Source organism: Lactuca serriola, chromosome 5 (assembly GCF_051521515.1).
Source record: "Lactuca serriola cultivar US96UC23 chromosome 5, Lser_US96UC23_V15, whole genome shotgun sequence".
Classification (NCBI taxonomy): Eukaryota; Viridiplantae; Streptophyta; class Magnoliopsida; order Asterales; family Asteraceae; genus Lactuca; species Lactuca serriola.
The window spans coordinates 334307346-334330394 of NC_136412.1; the positions used below are offsets into that span (position 1 = coordinate 334307346).

Consider the following 23049-nt stretch of genomic DNA (forward strand, 5'->3'; position numbering starts at 1 on the left):
GCAAGCTTCTTCTTCCACTTATTCCTTGTTGAATTTGAGTCGATTTGTGGAAAATGCAACCAAGGAAAATCTCCTTGACTTCCTCGAGAGCTTTGTCCTCGTGAAAACATGGTTCCTGCAAAACAAAGAACAAACAAACCAAAAGACACAGAAACACATTAAAACAAAATATTTCTGGGTTCCCGACTGGACTCGTCGAGTCCATGACCGACTCGGCGAGTCGGATGAACTGTGCGAGTCAGTCGACGGGTCGTGTGAAATTCGACCATAAAAACTCAAAATTTGTCCAAGGGTTTGTCCAAGGATGTCCATAAGATGTATTAAAGCAAGAACATCCATCCAAAACACCACCATTAATCAAAAATCAAAACCCTGAAAATTCACTAAACTTCAAAAACGGGTGTTCTATAAAATTGATGCTTTATAACATCTAAAAATCATGACTTTAACAGAATTATTGAAGAAATTAAGTACCTTGGTTGATGAAATTCAAGAATTTTGAAGAAAAATTGAAGAACTTAATGAGTGCTTGAGAGAGAATAAGAGTAGGCGCACCGCAAGTATGAATGGAATAAGATCACAATAGGGTAAAAACCCTAGTTTTACCAGATGTAAAAATATAATTATTATTTTTTTCTGTAAATAAAATCGACTCGTCGAGTCAGGGTCAAACTCGGTGAGTCTAGTCGCGAATGGAAACTCATCTGGATTCTGAATAGACTCGTCGAGTCAGGGTCAGACTCGCCGAGTCACTTGCAAACATTTCAAAAATTATATCATTTTGTCATGTATTCATAAAAATATTCAATCCACCCCACACTCAGACCATGCGTACTCTCAAGCAGTCATCTTTGATGATTTAGAAGATGAAAACAGAAAAAGAAAATCCTAAAAACGAAAATCAAACAAAAACTAAAACGAGAAAGATAAAAGAAAGCAAACTCTCATAACGGGTTGCCTCCCGCCAAGCGCTTCTTTTTAAAGAATCGTTAGCTGGACTCCTTCCCATCTACGTTTCTTCATTTTCTTGCATTGGGAATGCACGCCTAATATTTTGCGGTTTATACTTCGTCTTATAGGCATGTATCTTCCTCTTGTATGCTCATCTCAATTCTTCACTCCTTTTCCTTGTGGCATCTTCTTCAATTGCATGCATGTTCCTTTTCCCCACCTTCTTCTTCTTCACCCCATTCTCTTGAACCCTCTTTTGTACTTTTCTTTCTTTAAACTTAATTACTTCATAATTGGTAAAAACTCGGGCTCAAGGTTTGGTTATACGTGACTCAATGAATGGGTTATCAGCATCATCTTTCCTAACCGTTGCATTCTCCTCTTCCCCAAAACTTGCCTCCTCATCAAGTCGAATGTCTTCATCTTCTTGCATCATTGTATCGAGGCAAGCTACTTGAACGTGTTGGAAGTCACCATAAGCTTTAACAATTCCACCTTCTACTGCTCGATCTTCTAAAGAATTAGGAAAAATCTTCATGTACAAATCAGGAAAGGGACTGGTGACAAGAAGGTCAAGACAATCCAAATTGCTGAAATTTTAGACAGGACTCGTCGAGTCTGTCGACTCGACTCAGCGAGTCAGTGAAAAATCCTCACATTCCATTGTGTTTTCTGAATCACTTCCTTTCAGCAGCTTCTCTATCTCCTCTAAGTCTTTTTCAACATCATCATTTCCTCTAGAAGATAGTAGAAATTTACTTGGATCTTCTTCTTGTAGGAGTGCAAGTTCTTTTTGGAGTATTTCATCATCCAAATCAATGGAGGAAACTTCTTCTTTTCTTGTTTCTTCTTTCTTAATCTCCGGTATAGCTTTAAACACAGCTGACTCATCTCCTACCCTCAATGTTAGTGTGGACTCGTATACATCTATCAATGCACATGCGGTATTCAAAAATGGACTCCCCAAAATAATTGGAATTTTGGAGTCTTCTTCCATGTCAAGCACTACAAAGTCCACGGGGAATACAAATTTGTCCACTTTTATGAGAAGATCTTCACAAACACCTCTTGGACGAATGATTTTCTTGTCCGCCAAATGGATCTTTATATTAATAAACCTTGGCTCCGGTAAATTCAGCTTCTTGAATAAAGAAAAAGGCATTAAGTTAATACTTGCACCCGAATCGGTCAATGCTTGAGTAGCAAGTATATTTCCAAATTGGCAAGGAATCGAGATGCTTCCCGAATCGCCCTTCTTTTCTGGTAATTCATTTAATACTAATTCCGCGACTTTTGCCATATCTTTTCTAGCAGCAAAGAGACCCTTAAGCAAGTTTAAATATTTGGGTGTTTGAAGCATCGTTTCAACAAATGGGATGTTGACTTGAAGGGCTTTAACATGTTCCATCAAAGCTCTGTACGCTTTGACCTTTTCATCAGGTATGGCTCGAATTGGAAATGGCAAAGGATGCCTGTAAGGTTTTAAGGAAACAGCGGATTTGTCATCAGGGCATGGACTCGTCGAGTCCATTAGAGGGACTCGACGAGTCAGGTGGGGTTTAGCTGAACTCGACTCTTCTGTCTTTTCTGCTTGCACCTTAGTTGAGACCTTCTGTGCAGGGGTGAGAGGAGTGAAAATTTCCCCATAACTAGATGTTATAGCATTCACATTCTCCATTCTCGGATTATTCTCGGTTTTACTTGGAAGTTCACCCGGTCTTCTCTCGTTCACTTGATGTGCAAGTTGTCCTAGCTGTTTCTCAATGTTGAGTATAGATGCTTGCTGATTGCTAAGTATAGTCCTGGTCTCTTGTATTGCAGCCTCATGATCATTGTGTCTCTTCTCGGACGCGACTATAAATCTTGTGAACAGTTCTTCTAAATCGACTCTTTTTTCCACAACCTGTTCTTCCTTTTGATAGAAACCCCTCTCTTTTTGCTTGTATTTCTCTTCCTTTGTCTTTTTGTATTCTTCATACGGGAACCATTCCTTCTTGGGTTTCCGCTAATTCTCATCGTATCTGTCGCCACTTGAATAGAAAACTTGCGCCTTTTTGTTTCCATTCTCATCCAAATCACAATCTTTAGTTAGGTGAGGTCCCCTACAATTCTCACATCCCACCCGGATAGCATGGATTGTTTGATCCATCTTCGTCATTCTTTTATCTAAAGTGTCTAGTTTAGCCATCATTTCCGCCATGCCATCGTTGACCGTGTTCACTACCCCCTACTTAATTCATTTCGTGGGTTGTGGTATTCTCTAGAATGTTTAGAGAACTCTTCAATTAATTCTTTGATCACCGGGGGTGGCTTCTTTGTGAGCGGTCCTTGCGAGTCAAGTAACTGCCTTGTTGTGACATTGACTCCGTCATAGAAGATGGAGACTTCTTGTTGGCTATTAAGGTCATGGTGTGGGCAATTCCTTAGCAGGCTCTTGTACCTCTCCCAAGCTTAATATAGTGACTCTCCAGCTTGTTGTTCAAAGCTAGCAATGGCCTTCTTCAATTTGGCTATTTTAGAAGGTGGGCCAAAGTGGTCAATAAATTCTTCTTTCATCTTAGGCCATGTGGTGACCGACCCGGGAGGGATTGACTTGAGCCAATCTTTTTCAGCACCCTTGAATGTAACTGGAAGCATGCAAAGTAGCTGGGTCTCGCGAGGTACATTTGGAACATTAAAGTAATTAGCTACATCATTGAGTTCATCCAAGTGCTTGTAAGCATCTTCGTGGTCTTTGCCATAGAAAGGAATCTCCTTTAGTTGAGCGAGTATGTGACCCTTTAGCTCGAAAGTAGAAGTAGCGGGAATTGCGGGTTGCACAAGTCCCGGGCCGGTATCGTCACACATCCTCTTCTTCCATTCCCCCATGGGGACTTCATCGATGTTAGCCATGATAATGGCTAATTCATCGTCAAAGTCGGATTCGTGCCCTAAAGTGGGGTCTTCTTCTCCTTCGATTTCGTACTCGGTGTCCTCTTTGATCGGGTCTTCTATTGCTATAGAGGCGCTGGAAGCTCCTGATTTGATGCTCTTCTTCTTGCTGAAAACAGACTTTAGATTCTTTAGTGGCGAGTTCTTTGAAGAAACGGATTTTCCTTTGCTCTTCCTTAGGGCGGACTCCGGGTCTTCTAGTGGAGGGACTAAAGGTGTCTCAGATCCTCGGGTCATGAAACAACTGCAAATAAAACAAGAGAAAAACGCGTAAAAAGAACAAAAATAAAATAAAAACTAAAACTGTGAACAGCGATGGACTCGCCGAGTTGCTTCGAGTGCACTCGGCGAGTTCAAGGCAAAAACAGAAAAGTTTGACAGATTTAAAATAAAAACCAAAATATATTAAAACCTAACTTACTTACTAAATTACCTAAGAATTAACTTTGTGTAAGATAAATCTCACACAAAGGATCGATAAAAATAGAAAATAATGCTAATTTAGAACCATTCCCCGGCAACGGCGCCAAAAACTTGATGTGTGTGAAACGAACTAGTTTTAAACCTACTTTTAATTATAAAATAAACACACAAAGGTAGTGGACCTATCAATTGTGGTAAAGCTAAATAAGTAGGGTATCGAACACAAGGAACGGTAAATTAAAACTAAAAACTAATTTTATCTAAACTTAAATAATAAAAGGGATTTTCTCTAGTTTTACAAGACTAGAAACTTACTAATTATTACTTAGACTAAAAACTAGAAAAGCAAAGATTCAACTAAATTCAATGACGAAGGGAACTTCTATTTAGTTCAACTCAATTGATCCTATGGTTGATATTATGGTAATAGTGCAATGGATTAATTCTTCTATTGGCTACCGATTCAAGTGACTAGATTCACGTTCGCTGCACTAATCCTTAGAGAACAAACTAACTCAAACAGTGGCCAGTTGTCTAATTTAATTTAATTCACTAGATTATTTATTCGGGTTAATTTAGACTTGTAATAGCTAACTAATTTGGTCCTTTAGTTAACCTCTTGCTGATGGTCATCACACAAGCTCACACATGAATTTACTTATTTTTCTATTAATTCTAGTTTCACAGTCGCTAATCCTAGTCATATAATAAATTAGTCACATAAATTATATGAGGTAACAATTAAGAGATGTTCATGCAGCTTAATTATCTTCCTATTAACAGAAAAATAGTTATCATTCACACATAAGGTTCTTTAACAAGCTAGAATCAACAAAATCACCAATATTAAATTAATCCTACCATAAATCAAACCATAGTATCAATATTGTCTCCCCAAACAGAAGTTTAAAGGTTTTAGCTCATGATTGAGGTGATTAACAGCACAAAAACGAAATCTAAAAGTCTAAACATGATGAAGAGCAATAGATTAAAGTAAGAATGATGTAAATTTGCCTCAAATCTCCTTCGGAATTGGTTTTAGGGTTGTATCTTTGTTCTCCAGATCTCTCCTGACTCTAATTCGCACCTTGCTCCTCCCCAAGGGTTCCAGAATTAATTGTGTTGATCTGAACAGTCGTTTTTATAGATTCGCACCGACTCGCCGAGTCCATGACTGACTCATCGAGTCCATCCCTTAATTCCCGTACACGGTAAGTCACGAAGTCTTTATCTTCTCGAATCTTCGATGCGACTCGCCGAGTAGTCGACCCTACTCGCCGAGTACCTTGTATTTTTAGCATTTTTCTTCTTTGTTCAACTACCGAGCTCCCAACCGCTTCTCCTGCTTCCTTTTACTCCCGAGCTTCGCTTTTGGACTGAAAACACAATTCAAACACTTTTAAGTATCTTTTGTCCATAATATGCAATAAATTAGCTAAAAAATGATAAAAATCTATACTTAATTTAAGGCTAAATATGCAACTATCATGTATCATCAGCAACCTCAACCCAATCCATAATCTGGGCAAAGAAAAATGTTGATCACTCAGTTCACCTGTCCATTATGCATCATCAAGTCTACGCTCAAGAAGCAATAGACAAACATAAAACACTTGCTTCCACAAAATATCCCAAACAACCATACCCCAAGGGTACATATGGTAGCAAAAGAAATCCATTAGTTTCCACAAAAAATAATAAATTAAAATTAAAATCTAAGTGAATGTTAAACATCATTATACCTATTGAACTCTTGAAGATCAAATACAAAGGAAAAGATATCCTCCTTGATAGCAAGACAAATGGTACCAACCATTAAACCCTATACCCAACATGTACATTAGACACAAACACAAACAGACTGCATCCTCGTTCGATAACCATTCCATTGAGTTACCGAATATGTCATCTATATGTTGCAAATTCACCGAATTGGTCTCTTTAACTAAGGGAAGCTCCCATTTCCAAAAATCCTGACTGGACACAGTAGTCGGAAAATAATCACAAAATTTTAACCCCGTTATAAGACAAAATTCCTTATTTCGAAAAAAAAATATTTGTTTATTTGGAATAACAATTTCTTTGAAGATTCACGCCACTTCTCAAAACAAGATTGTCAGAAAAAGCATAACACGTCGGGCAATTTTGTAGCTCTGTAAGAATTGTCACACCAAGTTTAGGTTTAAAAACCATCAAAGCTTCGATGAGAACCCATTGAGTATGGTTGTTTGGGATATGTTCTACCATCGAAAGCTAGAAAAACTCCAAAAATCAAAACAATGAAGCTACATGGGGGAAAGAGGACGGTATTGCCATATTAGTTGAAAATATGTTCGACAATGCAGGTCTTGGCTCATTGGGCCAAAGAGTTGATCACTTTCAGGATGGCAGAACAAAGGGCAACGCCAACGTCATAAAATGTCTCCGTAAGGTTGTTGATAGACATTTTACAGTAGCAGTGAAAGTGTTGTGCTCCTCGGGTGTTGCTTCATATGACAGTGACACTATCAAAGCTTTAGAGGCTAAGCATCCACACAAGCCACCCCCATCCATGTCGAGCACTATTTATTCTAAGCCTCCCCTTATAGTAGATATTGACAACGTCCTTGGTTGTATGAAATCGTTTCCTAAAGGAACTTCGTGTGGGAGAGACGGCTTGAGAGCTCAACACATTTTGGATGCTCTATGTGGGGAGGGGTCTGCTATAGCCACAGATCTCTTATATGTTATCACTGTAGTGGTTAATCTATGGCTATGGGGAAGATTCTTGTCATGTATGGTAGAATTTGTAGCGTCTGTACCTCTTACCCCGCTCCTAAAACCTGACAATGGAATCTGTCCTATTGATGTGGGCACTATATGGAGGCGTTTGGTCTCAAAGGTTGCTATGAAAGGAGTTGGTAAAGAAATGACACAATACCTTAAAGACTTTCAATTTGGAGTACGTGTGTCGGGTGGCGCTGAAGTTGTACTTCATAGTGTCAATAGGGTGTTGAGTGCACGTCACGATGATGGATCTCTTACAATGCTTACTGTGGATTTCTCGAATGCCTTAAATTTAGTGGATAGATCTACCTTACTTCACAAGGTCAGGATGAGGTGCCCTTCCATTTTCTTATGGGTCGAATTCTTATATGGACATGAAGCAAAGTTGTATTTGGGAGATAAGCATATTTGGTCCACTACTGGGTCCAGCAAGGCGACACTTTGGGACCACTTCTTTTTGATTTTGTACTGCACGTACTTATACATCAAATTAGAGATAATTGCAAGTTTCTTCTTAATGCTTGGTACCTTGATGATGGGACCGTCATTGAAGATTCAGAGGAGGTGGCCAGAGTATTGGACATCATTAGGGTGGCAAGCCCAGGATTGGAGCTTGAGCTGAATATCAAGAAAACTGAGCTTTTTGGCCTTCATGCAATGGTAGGAAGCTTCGTATAGGTTTATTCCCTGCTGACATTGGGCGACCGTCAATGGGGGTGAAGCTTCTTGGGGGAGCTGCTAGTAGAAATGCGAGTTTTATTAGCGGGTTAGCCATGAAAAAGGTTGCCAAGGTTGTTGATTTGATGCACCTTCTACCACCGTTACGTGACCCCAGAGTGAGCTCCTTTTGCTTCGATCTTGCATGGACATCGCCAAACTTTTCTTTATCCTGAGAACGTGTCAACCCGTTCACATGGAAGATGTTGCTTTGTATTTTCATAAAGGGTTACATGGGTTGATTAAGGACATTGTGGTTTGCGGGGGTCCATTCTTCCGGGACCTTCAATGGCAACTGGCTTCGTTATCAATTAGGTTTGGTGGTTTGGGGTTGTACTTAGCAGTAGAGGCTTCCTCCTATGCTTTTATGGCCTCACGAGCTCAATCGTGGGTGTTACAAGACCACATCTTACGAAATAGTGGCATATGTGGTATGGATTCAGATTATGTTTGTGTTTTGGCCTGTCTTCCTGATATGATTTCGGGATTTGACTTCAACGTTTCACTAATAAGGACACCGCCCCTCCAAAATCCCAACATTCATTGGTGAGTGCCCTTTTTAGTAAAATTGTCCAAGACATGGAAGCTCACTTTGACATGACAATTAGGCAGAAAGCAATTTTTGAGTGTCTAAAGGTCCCATATGCTCAGGATTTTCTTATGACTATTCCTATCGACGGTATTGGCCAGCATATGTCGCCAGTGGAGTATCATGTCATCCTCAAGTATTGCCTTATGATCCCTTTATTTTCGGCTGACGAGACTTGCCATGTTTGTCGCAAGGCATGCTTGGACTCTTTTGGGAAGCATGCGGTTCATTGTAAAGTGCTCCCGGGATTCAAGTACCGCCACGATCTGGTTAGGGATGTTCTTTTCGACATATTTAGGCGTTCTGGGGCTCTTCCAAGAAAGAGGCACCAGTGAACTTTCTAACTGACCCATTGGAAGGAAGATCAACTCTTAGACCCGCTGATGTTTTAGTGTTTGGATGGGCCGGAAGAAAACATGCATGTGTGGATCTAACAGTGGTTTCCCCTCTTGTGGGCTTAGAGACTGGGGTTTTCACTATGGGGCAAGCTGCTTTAAAAATTGCATCAAGCAAAGTGGCAAAACGTGAGAAATCGTACATGGAAAATCAACACACATTTATACCCTTTGCATTTGACACTTTCGGTTTCCTTGCATCAGAAGCTGTGGAGCTACTCTATAGAGTCCAACGGGTCATGCATATTAATGTTATGACTCCAAGATCTATAGATGTTGTTTTTAAAAGAATAAGTTTTGTCATCCAAAAATGGGTTGCGGTCCAGCTTGTTGCTCGTTTACCCGCTACGTCTATGTAAAACTTTCTTCTTTATTTAATATAAGAGTTCGATTTCGTCCATTGAACATCTTCAAATGTTGAATAGTTATCCATCACTTTTCCATGACAACGAACCCAACATGGAAATCTATTGATTAAGAAACACTAGAAGTTAAAAAAGGAAAGCCTCCAAAAGCTTGTTGAAACAGAAAGCACATAATATTCAAAATGGTGTAGACAAAACGAAAGTGGAAAAACAAAATATAAAAAGATTTTGCCAAAAATCGAGAACAAGGTTTTTATAAAGGGTTAATGTAATTGTAGCCTATAAACTTTTATGATTTAGTTTAAAAGGTATTTCATGTTTTTTTTTCTTTTTTGCATTCTAAGAGAATAAACTCTATTTTTTAGGTTTTAAAAGGTCCTTATAAAAGAAGTAAAGGGGTTAACCTAGGGATGAGCATATGGACCGGGGAACTGACCGGAACCGATACTATAATTTCGTCAATTTTTGGAACCGAGACCCGGTAAGAACCGGTCGTTGGAACCGGCTCAAAACCGGGAACCGGACCGGATAACTCACTCAAATTTTGAAAGTTGCATAACTCACTCAATTTAATTTTTATTGACCTGAATCTTTTTCCTACATGTATATTATGATTTGTAGTTAAGTCAGATTATAAAAACGCTTGATTTTGTTAAAAATTGAATGAGTTACAAGCCCCACAAGGAAGGGTGTCAAATCAGAATTTTTTTTATGATTCAGCAATTAAATGTAATCTCACTTTGTTGTTCAAATGTGGATAACTCACTCAATTTAGCTTGTTTTGACCTGAATCGTTTTCCTACTTGTATATTAGGATTTGTAGTTAAGTTTAGACTATAAAAACGTTTGATTTGGTTAAAAAGTGAATGAGTTACAAGCCCCGTAAAGAAGCGTGTCAAATAAGAACTTTTTTATGTTTCAGTAATTAAATGTAATCTGACTTTGTTGTTCAAATATGCATAACTCACTTGTTTTAACCTGAATCTTTTTCCTACATGTAGATTAGGATTTTTAGTTAAGTTTAGACTATAAAAACGCTTGATTTTGTTAAAAATTGAATGAGTTACAAGCCTCGCAAGGAAGGGTGTCAAATCAGAATTTTTTTATGTTTCAACAATTAATGTAATCTGACTTTATTGTTCAAATGTGCATAACTCACTCAATTTAACTTGTTTTGACTTGAATATTTTTCCTACGTGTAGAGTAGGATATGTAGTTAAGTTGAGACTATAAAAACATTTGATTTTGTTAAAAATCGAATGAGTTACAAACGGCGCAAGGAAGGGTGTCAAATCAAAAAAAAAAATATGTTACAGCAATTAAACGTAATCTGATATTGTTGTTCAAATGTGCATAACTCACTCAATTTAAGTTTTTTTTTACCTAAATCTTTTTCCTATACTTAGTTTAGGTTTTGTAGTTAAGTTTAGACTATAAAAACGTTTGATTTGGTTAAAAACTGAATGAGTTAAAAGTCTCGCAAGGAAGCGTGTCAACTCAGACGGTAAAACCCGGCAAAAACCGGAACCGGTAGAACCGCCGGGCCGGTTTGGTTCTTGATTTTGGCCGAAGCCGGTTCCCGGATAGGGTCCGGGTCGGACCGGTTCCGGCCGGTTCGATCCATTTGCTCATGCCTAAGTTAACCGGTAAAATTCTGCCTAGTCAATTAGTTATTAACATTTTATGATAATTCAAGCATGACGAACACATACTTTTGTATACATATTTTCGTCTTCCATTCCATGGATTCCAGGAATCAAATTCATAACTAATTCATACAACAAGATGTGAGGTTTTTGTAATGAACAACCACTGTTTCTGCATGTTAATAACACTCACCAATCATCCCAAATGAAAGAAGAAAACTGTGCTTTTATGAAATCAATTGCAAACACAATGCAAAACTTATCACATCAATGAAAATGCTGCAACAATGCTTGAATCATTTGGTTCGATTAAGCATCTAGGACTCCATCTCAATGAGACATAAAATCAAACAATTTCAAGGCAATAGAAACGAAATGCTAACATCAACTATTTCATTTGTAGGTAGTGCACAACAAGGAAACTTAGAGCATTTCTAATGCAAGCTTCATTATAGTTTATTACTACTTGATTAAGCATTCAATATAACTCAGTACCATTGAAGAGGATAGATTATTTGTCTATCTACCCCCCCCCCCCCCCCTCATAATAGCTCATTTTACGCCGTTAATTTTAATTTAGTTTTAAATAAATTCTATTTCTTTAATAAATATTTATTTCTATCAAATATTACAAACATCTATTATATTATAAACCATAGTCATTAAAAACAAGGGATAATGACTTAGGAGGGTAATAACGTTTCCTGTTTGTCCATTTTATGTCCCTAACGTATTTTTTGTGCGTATTACACCATTAAGGTTATTATAACCGTTTACAAATAGTCCTTTCAACAGGAAGAAGCCGGTAAAAGGATTATTTATAAACGGTTATAACAACCTTAATGGTGTAATATACATAAAAAATACGTTGGGGACCTAATATGGACAAACGGGAAACGTTATTACCCTCCTAAGTCATTATCCCATAAAACTATAAACCCCTATAATAAATTTTTACTTTTTAAATAAGAAACTTATAAGTCTTGAGGTTGGTAGTTTGGATGTTTTTAACCTCGACCTTCTTTATAAATAGAAGTGGCGGTTTCTTAATGACAATGGAGCTCTTCGGGTTAAAATTGTCAAATTTTGTCATGGGGAAGGTGGTGGTTTTTCGGACGATTCGAGAATAGGAATTGGAGGGGGTGTTTGGCAAAAGATTGTAGGATCCATTAATCACCTCCATGAGAATGATTGTATTCCTTCTAATTACATGTATAGAATGGTGGGGGGTGAGACTCAAACGAGGTTCTAGAAGGATGTTTGGTGCTTAGATATTCCTCTTAGGGAGCGGTTCGGGAGGCTCTTTGCTTTGACATTTAATCAAGATGCTTGAGTAAGTGAATAATGGGATCCGGAGGGATGTAATTTTCATTGGCGTTGGGGGATTAAAGGAGGGGCCAATGAAAATTACATCCCTCCGAATCCCATTATTCACTTACTCGAGCATCTGGATTAAAGGCTAAAGCAAAGAGCCTCCCGAACCGTTCCCTAAGAGGAATATTCAAGCACCAAACATCCTTCTACGAGATAATCAAATTGGGTCGATTCAACCCCTCATCTAATCCCCCGACGCCAATGAAGATTACATCCCTTCGGATCCCATTATTCACTTACTCGAGCATCTTGATTAAAGGCCAAAGCAAAGAACCTCCCGAACCGCTCCCTAAGAGGAATATCCAAGCACCAAACATCCTTCTAGAACCTCGTTTGAGTCACACCCCCCACCACTCTATACATGTAATTAGAAGGAATACAACCATTCTCATGGAGGTGATTAATGGATCCTACAATCTTTTGCCAAACAACCCCTCCAATTCCTATTCTCGAATCGTCCGAAAAACCACTACCTTCCCCATGACAAAATTTGACAATTTTAACCCGAAGAGCTCCATTGTCATTAAGAAACCGCCACTTCCATTTATAAAGAAGGTCGAGGTTAAAAACATTCAAACTACCAACCTCAAGACCTACAAGTTTCTTATTTAAAAAGTAAAAATTTATTATAGGGGTTTATAGTTTTATGGGATAATGACTTAGGAGGGTAATAACGTTTCCCGTTTGTCCATATTAGGTCCCCAACATATTTTTTGTGTATATTACACAATTAAGGTTGTTATAACCGTTTATAAATAATCCTTTTACCGGCTTCTTCCTGTTAAAATGACTATTTGTAAACGGTTATAATAACCTTAATGGTGTAATACGCACAAAAAATACGTTAGGGACCTAAAATGGACAAACAAGAAGCGTTATTACCCTCCTAAGTCATTATCCTTAAAAACAACTTATTGTAGAGGCTCCATATAACATTTTAGATAGATAGTAATCAATTATATAAACTTCTAAAGAAAAGTTAATCATTTGAAGATGCTCTTAGACACAGCAACACTCTTTATCATAATTTTTTGTTAACTCCCATTTGAACCCACAGCCCAATAGTTTTTTGTTAGATTCTCAGAAATCATTTTGACCAAAATATAACCAAATTTCCTAAAAAAAGGAAGCAACTAAATATCCAAATTAAGAATCAACCAAAAACTGTAATTAAAAAATAAAAATGTCACCTAAGAACTTCATAGCAAGAGTACACACTTAAAAACCATATACAAACACCAAAATCCAAAACCCAAGAGCAAGTTAAGCACTAGACAAAAATAGAAAAGGTACTTATGATCCAGATAGACAAATTACAACCAAACCTACTACTGTGTTTGCATAAAATGGCAGTTGAGATTACAACCACTCATATCATATAACCACCCACCAAAAACTCCAAACTACATATAAAAAAAACCAAAATACATTCCCTTCCTCCTTTCCTCAAGCCTCCTCATACTCCTCTTCCTCCTCATACTCACCCTCCTCATCAGCAGTCGCATCCTGATACTGCTGATACTCAGACACCAAATCATTCATGTTACTCTCAGCCTCAGTGAACTCCATCTCATCCATACCTTCACCAGTATACCAATGCAAGAAAGCCTTTCTCCTAAACATAGCAGTAAACTGCTCACTCACACGCCTAAACATCTCTTGAATAGAAGTAGAATTCCCAATGAAAGTGGACGCCATTTTGAGCCCAGTTGGTGGGATATCACAAACAGTTGACTTAACATTGTTTGGGATCCATTCCACAAAGTATGAAGAGTTCTTGTTTTGAACATTTAGCATCTGTTCATCGACTTCTTTTGTGCTCATTTTTCCACGATAGATGGCTGAAGCAGTTAGGTAACGCCCGTGACGTGGGTCAGCTGCACACATCATGTTCTTCGCGTCCCACATTTGTTGGGTGAGTTCAGGGACTGTTAGGGCACGGTATTGCTGGGACCCACGTGAGGTTAGAGGGGCAAAACCGACCATGAAAAAGTGAAGACGAGGGAATGGGATGAGATTGACTGCAAGCTTTCGTAGGTCAGAGTTGAGTTGACCAGGAAACCGCAGACAACAGGTCACTCCAGACATTGTTGCAGAAATGAGATGGTTTAGATCACCAACTGTAACAAGAAGTTGATGTTATTAGATTGAATAAAGTTATTAATGGGAAACATAAAGAGAGTTTTAGTTTGAATTTTGAAGAGACTTACAGCTTGGGGTGGTGAGTTTGAGAGTTCTGAAGCAGATGTCGTACAGAGCCTCGTTATCAAGGACCATGCATTCGTCAGCATTTTCCACGAGTTGGTGGACTGATAAGGTGGCGTTGTAGGGTTCAACAACTGTGTCTGAGACCTTTGGAGATGGAAAGACTGAGAAGGTCATCATCATCCTGTCAGGATACTCTTCTCTGATCTTTGAAATCAGAAGAGTTCCCATACCAGACCCTGTTCCACCTCCTAGAGAATGGCACACTTGGAAACCTGCAAATTGAATGTCATTAGCATCTTTTGAACAAAAGACTAGAAGATTTAGTCCACACTATGGATGAATACAAGTAAGTGATCATGAAAACACTTTGTTGAACCACTTTTGACTTGGTTTTCAATGTATGAATAACACTTCCTTAGGCTGTTTTGTTAACTACTCATTGTACTTAACGCAATTCCGTTAGGGAATACACAGAAATGAAAATTAAGGATCTCGAAAAGGATAATGACATGTGGTGTCAGAACACTCATAAAATTCAAACATCCAAATAGATCTGTAATGTATACCAGTAATAAAACTAATTAAAGGTACCGGATCTATCAAATTCCACACAAATGTAAACATAAAAGTAACAAGACTATATCCCGAGTCTCAATATTCAAAAAATATTCACAAAAATTTTCGTTGAATAAATTAACGAACAAATAAGACAAGCGTAAAACACAACATAGAAACTTGAACTAAACAAATCAACAAAATGATTGTTAACGTTTTAGATCCAGAGGATATACGTAGCAGATCTGTCATTTTCAATTCAAATTTAAAGGCAATTCAAACATTTAAGAGAACTACTACGCATTTAATGAGTATATAAACATCGAGATGTTGATGAATACCTTGTAAGCAATCACAATTCTCGGCCTCCTTTCTAACAACATCCAGAACTGAGTCGATCAACTCAGCACCTTCAGTGTAGTGACCCTTCGCCCAATTATTACCAGCACCAGACTGACCAAATACAAAGTTATCAGGCCTGAAGATCTGCCCGTATGCTCCAGATCTGAGACTGTCCATCGTCCCTGGCTCCAAATCCATGAGCACCGCCCGTGGAACAAACCTCCCACCACTGGCCTCATTGTAATAAACATTGATTCTCTCAAGCTGGAGCTCTGAATCTCCGGTGTACTTCCCGGTCACATCGATGCCGTGCTCGGCGCAAACAACCTCCCAGAACTTAGCTCCGATCTGGTTTCCACATTGACCACCTTGAATATGGAGGATCTCACGCATCTTTACCGGTGGTGGAAGAGAGAAACCGAGATTTGGGAAACGAGAGGGATAGATGAGATCGAGTGAGCAACAGAGATTAGGGTTTGGATCGAGAGAGAGTGGGTTATATATGTAGGAGCGTATGAGGGTATAGATGAATGTATACAGGTGATATATACGGTGTTTTTAAAACGGCTCCAAAGTGAAATTGATTTGAAATTCAAATGGAGGGTTGAGATTTGTTTAAGTTGTGAGGATCTAACGGTTGATAATTTTGTATATGAAGTTTTTGAAAATGGAGATTTTCATATCTGGATTCCAGCTAATATTATTCTTTTTTTAAACCAGGGTTAAATCTTTTAACTAGAGGTGTGTAGATGGGATTTAGAAAATAAAATAAAAACAAAATTTATATATTGTTGGCGTCCGGACCGGCCTGGCCGTCCATCGAAGCATACACATGTTCGTACCACGTGACAAGTGATCGTTGTATTTTAATTTTCAATTTTCAATTTTCAATTGGCCAATAAATTAAAGGGTGAGTTTATATTTTAAGTATTTATTTTTTTATGGAATTTTATAAAATATCGCTGAATCCGTGAAAAACAAGGTTGTGAGTTTGCGTGAAGTTTGATTTTTCTTACTTCTATGAATGCTAATAAATGTTCTTTTTTTTACCAGCTACACCCTTAAAGAGGAACGTTAGACAGTGATAAAAAAAAAATGTGCAATGGCAAATTTTTGCAATATAAATTGAACAATTTGACATAAATAAATACTAATATCCATTGACTAATAATTCATATATAGATTAAAAAAACAGAAAAACAATATTAATATTAATTTTTGAAAATTTGTTAGCATTTGTCTTTCTCATTTGTGAGAGTTCGTTGGCCCATTTTAAAAGGTATACTTAGGTGGTGGGTGTGTAGAATGACTTAGATATTTGTTACATTTTTGTTTGGTCTCACACTCCGATGTATCGCCACTATATTCTTCAATTATTTATTTTTGTGTTTCGATTTTCGTGTTTTATTTTCTAAGTAATTTGATTATCCAAATTTTCACAATCGTTCATACTTTTAGAAGTAAGTAGTGAATTAAGACTATAATGAATCGATTGTAGATTGTTAATAAAGATTGGGCATAGCATAGGATTGTTGCAATATTCATGACTCATGAGTATTTAGAATATAGAAATTTTGAGTATTAGATAAACTCACGCTTAGAGATTAATTCATAGATTCAATCACGAGTAATTCTAAGACACATTTTATTCTTCAAACGAATATACACAAGTTGTGCTTCACAAATCGATTATGAATTGGTGTTGTGAAACCGCATCAGTAACATAATGTTATAAAATGTAATATCATGTATGATTTTGTGAGTAAAGGTCACCATTATGTAGTCAGTGTTTATTCGGTTCTTTTGCCTTGACGGGAAAAACAATATCTTTGGGCCCCCGGTGATTTGATGTTGACATTATAATGTTGGGCCCAACCAGAACTAAATTGATGTATTCAGTTTGTAGTCTAGTGACGTCATCACAAATCAAGAAATCGAGAAACATAATTTTGGACAATGAGATTGATTGGATTCCACATCTTGTGTCCATGTGATATATTGAAGAACGAAAGAATAGTTTATCACTTATCTTAGGGTCAATGTCTGATATGAATCAGAGTTCGGTAGTTGCTTCGGAAAGCACACTTTGTTGTTTGGTTCAGAGTTATACTTGCAATTGTAGTTATAGACTCATCCAAGTGGGAGACTGTTGGATTAAGATTTCTAAGCTCATAACTAAACTTTTATATACTTGTAATTAAAAACAAAGTCTTTTTTTTGTTGCTCTTATAACTAATAAATGAATAGAATGATATTTGGAGAGATAGGATAATTTGTTAGTTTATTATATGAATAATAAATTAATTGAAAATGATTTATTAAAATATTATATGATTAATATATAAAGTAGAAATAATAATAATAATTAATTAAGAATTAATCAGAATTATTTTTTAATTCAGAGTTAATTAGAATTAATTATAAGTGCAAGAACTTAAGTTGTAATTGTTCAAAAGTTAAACAATGGAGAGGTTCCAGAACCTTCCCCATGTGGACGGCTTTGGCTAGCCCCAATTAGGGTTTTGGAAGCCTCCTGAAGATAAGGAAACTGGATAACCACCCGGAATTGAAATATTATTATTTTATTCAGGATGGGGATATCCATGGTTTTTCCTATTAGCTATAAATAGGACCCTCTGGGTACTTGTTTTCGTCAATTACACCAAATATAAGGATATCTGAAATTATCCCCTCTCGTCTTCTCTCCTCTTGTCTTTAGTTGCTAGGATTTGGGTGCAAGCCATTAGAAGCACTAAACTTTTGGTGATAGCTTTCTAAAGTGCAAAGGAAGGAATCAAGAGATCTATTAGATATAATAGACCGAAAGATAAGTAAACCCTAATTCCTTTTTTTTTAATTGTTAGGGTTCATTTTAGATTTTTTATACAAAGTATGTTGCCTTCAAAGTGTAAGACATAGATCCTTTTAGGTTTTATGTGCTCTTCTTAATTGTTAAGTGATTTTTTTGCATTGTGCACACCGTTGGAACCTAATAAATCCATCAATATCCGCCTAATAACCATTATTGGGTCCTTGACCCCATCGAACTTTAGGGGTTTCATGTTGTTGAACTCCCGATACTTAATCGATCCTCCACCTTGTAGTCCCACAGCAGGTACGACTGTAGTGGTTGTGGCTGCAGCAACCTCAGTGGTAGCAACATAACGCTCGTCAAACATCTCAATCAGTATGGTCTTAACGAACTTGAACATCTCTAGGATCGCCTCCCTAACTGCCAGAGTCACCTAAGTGGTGATCAACTCTCGGATCTCATCATCACTCAAACTTGACCTCTCCAAGCCATCAACACCTGAACCGGAACCTCTCGTCACCACCATACTAAAAATAAACAAGGAACATGTCAAAATCACATATCATGCTACTTCTCAACTACTAACTCCTCGAAATCATAGACTTCTTTGACATGTGTACGGGTCATGTTCTTCCATTAGTATGGGCTCATACTACTTTTTACACCTACAAGAGTTGCCACGAAGTTCCTGGTCTACATTCCTACTATAACTAAGGTACACATACACCCTACACTCATTCTCACAAGAGTAACCGCTAATTTCTCATTATGATAGCACTATATTAACTATGCTCTCAACTCATGAAACCTCCACTAACACTCATGTAACACTCGGATCAGGTGCATATTATTGTGATATTTGTTAAGTTTTAGTTTTCATTTTTGGGCCCTTCTCACGGCGTGATGAATGCTTGTCACGTCATGAGGAGTGAATCGGGCATGTGCACCATTTTGAGGCTCACGACATGAGCAGTCCTATACTCACAACGTGAGAGCGGTCCAATGACCAAACCCTTATTTTTTGGTATTTAAGGGCATGAGAGGGCTATGGTTGCCCACCCTCAGTCTCTTTCACTCTTTAAGCCTCCATAAACCCTAATCTTACTTCTCCATAAGATCTTGTTTCATTTGGTGCATTTCTAGCTTAAATAAGAAAAGAAGAATAAGGAATAAGTACTTTAGTGGTGGAGTGGACCAAGTATCATCATCATCACCTGCTTTTGGACCTTTGTAAGTATCAAAGGTTCCAACTTTATTGCTTGCTATGGATAGATCTAGAGTTTTGTCCATCTTATTCATGTTATTGCATGTTTGAGTGAGGTAAATCCATAAAGTTAGCAACTTTATGGATTCTAAGAGTCCTTGAATCATAATATTGTTCTGATCTAAAAGTTGGTGTGATATAGGAGGCATGCATGGAAGATTGAAGCATATTTCTTCGGTTTTGACCTAGAAAGGGGTTGGATCATGCATGGTGCATGCATGGTGATAAAGAAAACGTTTTTATAGACCTTAGAAGTCCCCTTTAACTTATGGATGGGATGGATTCGGGGAATTAATGGAATAAGGACTTAAAATGGTGACCTTTAGCTTTAGACTTTGCTCACGACGTGAGATGAAAGATCTCACGACGTGAGAACTTAGGAGTCCGCGTTTCTGTTAAGACCATTGAAGCTCACGGCGTGAGAGATGATGGATCATGTGATTTCTTTGACTGAGTTGACTAGGTTGGACCGAGTCAAGTTGGAATCAGACCGATTACGTTGTCACGACGTGACCAAGTCCTGTTCACGGTGTGAGGGTGGATATTGTCGTTAAGGGTCGTTGACTTTGACCTCGATCAGGGTTGACCAAGTTTGACTTAAGGATATTCTGAGTATTTTGGATTGTGTTGAGAATTTGTCATTTGGTCGGATAGGTGACAGTTAGAGTTGAGATTCAGAGTTGGGTCCTCATCAGCTATTGTCCAGACTGAGAGGTGAGTTTTCCCTCACTATACTTATGGGTCAAAGGCACCAAGGTCGGATCATTGGATTGTATATACTGCTCTGTGATACTATGTCGCTATATTATAGATTTGTCTAATAGTTTGTTGGCCGATTATATATCTATTTGTTATATGTGCACATATTTTCGTTGGTGGTTGAGGCTTTACTGCTATATGTGTGAGCCAACAGACCAGGGGCATTCCAACCCGATGGTTGATTGCGCCCGAGGGTATTCCATCCTGAGGATGACTGTACCCGTTGTATATTGGCATTTTAACCTGTTGTATTCCATCCCGAGGATAACTGGACTCGAAGGTTGATTAGGCCTAGGGTATTCCAACATGTTGGTTGATTGGACCCGACATGCTTGTTTGTATATGATATTTGTTTGTGTGATGGTATTTTGGGGAAAACTCACTAAGCTTTGGCTTACGATTTTAGTTAATGGTTTCAGATACTTTTGATGATCATGGGAAGACAAAGATGTGAGCGTACATATCCTTCTGTCAGATGACATTATGATTTTGGGATACTATGATATTTGTTAAACATTTTGGAAACATTGGTTTTGTAAGCATTTATTTTAACCATGGGTTATTTTTGAAAGTTTTAAATTGTTGTGATTTTTGGGATGTTATAAGTTGGTATCAGAGCCTTGGTTTGAGTGAATTGGAGGAACATCTGTGGGAATCTAGTCTCAAACTAAGGAACTGCAAAGGTATAAAAATTGATTTTCAAAATTGTTTTCAAGAAATCAAGAAACGATGAGATGTGTACGATTATCCAGAGCCAAAAAGTAGACCCCAAATTGCCACACTGTTATTTGAATTGTGATATGTTAGAACAACATGCTAGTACTAGGCTAAGGATATCCATGAATTGCATGATAGAATTGACTGATTACATGATGCATGGTAGCTTAAGGTTTCTTTCTTATATGGAATTGACAACATTATTGTAGTTGCTTTGTGTATGCATCAAATTTATACTTAACTAATATTTTATAGCTTGAGAATGTTTGATTTAGCCTTATTTTATGTTCCTTGTTTGGTTGTGGGCTTAGGGTAGAATCAAGTATTCGATTGTCTATAGGATCCAATGTTATGTATGACTAGCATATGTGAGTGCTGCAGGGTTGGTGGAAATTTCATGGATGAGTTATGTGGGGTTAGTCGGCCAGTTGAGTAATGTCTAGCCTTCCAATAGGAAGTGATAATTTCCACACCTCAAAACCAAGAACGGCGGAAACGTTCTGCGGCGGAGGACGTCATGTACAGTATCATAACAATGCAAAGTAGTAAATAAGCAACAACATCATCCATTGCATTAATAGTATAATTTCATACAAGTGTGTTCTTTAATAGTAATAAGACAACAAAAATGAATAATCAAAATAAAAGACGAGTCTTAAAGATGCTCCGTCTTCTCAAAACCTGATCATCGGTACTTGTCTATTGGTGACCTGAGAATACAAATTATTTTGAAAGCATAGATCAACATTTAAGTTGGTGAGTTCATGAGTATTTAGTGTCAATGTTTGTATGAGTTTGATGAAAATGTTTGTAATTGAATAATGTAAATGTTTGAAAACTCCTAGAAAATCCGATACTTCCTACTAGTATAAAAAGTAGTCTTCTACCAAGACCCGACTGTATTGTATGTTTGTTCTTTTGTAAAAGTGAATGTTTTTCCCAAGTATGACTATCATTACCAAAATATAGTTTTATATTACCCTTTATGTGAGAAGATCACAATTTGAATATAGTGGGAAAATGTACATGTGTACTGCAGTATTATTTGTATTAATCACTAAAGTAATAACTACCTTTAAACCAATGGTTTAATTAAGGCAAAATGTGATATGATTGTTACCATACTAATCTGACTATAACACGACGATGAAAGACGTCGAAAGAAATGACATTTGGCACCCGTAGACTTGCAAGTCCCACTGTAGCGATCAACAAAGGTGTAGGATAGTCAATCCAGTATAGATCTATACGCAAACTCACGCTCTCCCTCCAGGAGATTCTGGTTACAAAACGTGACATAACGAAATGGTCGATGCGTCATGAAGTAGTATCTCACACAAACATATACAAACATTTACATTGCTCAATTACAAACATTTTCATCAAACTCATACAAACATTGACACTAAATACTTATGAACTCACCATCTTAAATGTTGATCTACGCTTTCAAAATAACTTGTATTCTTAGGTCACCAATAGACAGGTACCGATGATCAGGTTTTGAGAAGACGAAGCATCTTTAAGATTCGTCTTTTATTTTGATTATTCATTTTTGGTGTCTTATTACTATTAAAGAACACACTCGTATGAAATTATACTATTAATGCAATGAATGATGTTGTTGCTTATTTACTACTTTGCATTGTTATGATGTTGTACATGACGTCCTCCGCCCCAGAACGTTTCCGCCGTTTTTGGTTTTGGGGTGTGACAGATTGGTATCAGAGCATTGTTTATAGTGAATCAATTATATCAACCCATAAAAGATATACAAACTATAAACACAACGGGATTAAAATACTCTGACCAAGAGTTTATACTTTTAAGTACTAAAATATTTAACAAGAAGTATACATAATTACATACCTACATACTTACTTTAGATCAGTGTCATACTAGAACATAACAAAAGTATTACGATTATTGAACATCACAAGTGAGCTCAGGGATGTACGGTCAGTCCTGGGAATGACATAGCCTGATCAACTATGTTGGTCCGAGAAGTGATTAGCATATGCCGAGAATGGTTGTGATGTATCAACAAGTCTAAGAACTTACCAACACTACTACAATGAGAACATTAGAACATAACATAAATTTAAAATATTATAGGAGTATTTGGTGTTACTATAATTACTTAATTGAGAACTAAACAGGTCTTTATTAGTATGTCAATAGTTGCTGAGTGGATACGTTACGGTTATATGTAACTATGGTTGCATGGACTTAGAA

General features: G+C 37.4%; 1 protein-coding gene and 1 non-coding gene across 2 annotated transcripts; one reads left to right on the forward strand and one right to left on the reverse strand.

Annotated features, from left to right (window-relative positions):
- The first annotated feature begins 3352 nt into the window (after nucleotides 1–3352).
- On the forward strand, nucleotides 3353–3459 carry LOC145056082 (small nucleolar RNA R71). Its single transcript, XR_013685619.1, has one exon. It is a non-coding gene; the product is annotated as a small nucleolar RNA R71 (small nucleolar RNA).
- A 9868-nt stretch (nucleotides 3460–13327) lies between these two features.
- Nucleotides 13328–15787, reverse strand: LOC145055276 (tubulin beta-2 chain-like). Its single transcript, XM_079003573.1, has 3 exons — nucleotides 15262–15787; nucleotides 14368–14637; nucleotides 13328–14277 (listed from the first exon to the last, which is right to left on the reverse strand). Exons 1-3 carry the CDS (start codon nucleotides 15653–15655, stop codon nucleotides 13604–13606), a joined length of 1338 nt encoding a protein of 445 aa, XP_078859699.1. The 5' UTR covers nucleotides 15656–15787; the 3' UTR covers nucleotides 13328–13603.
- Between the last annotated feature and the right edge of the window lie 7262 nt (nucleotides 15788–23049).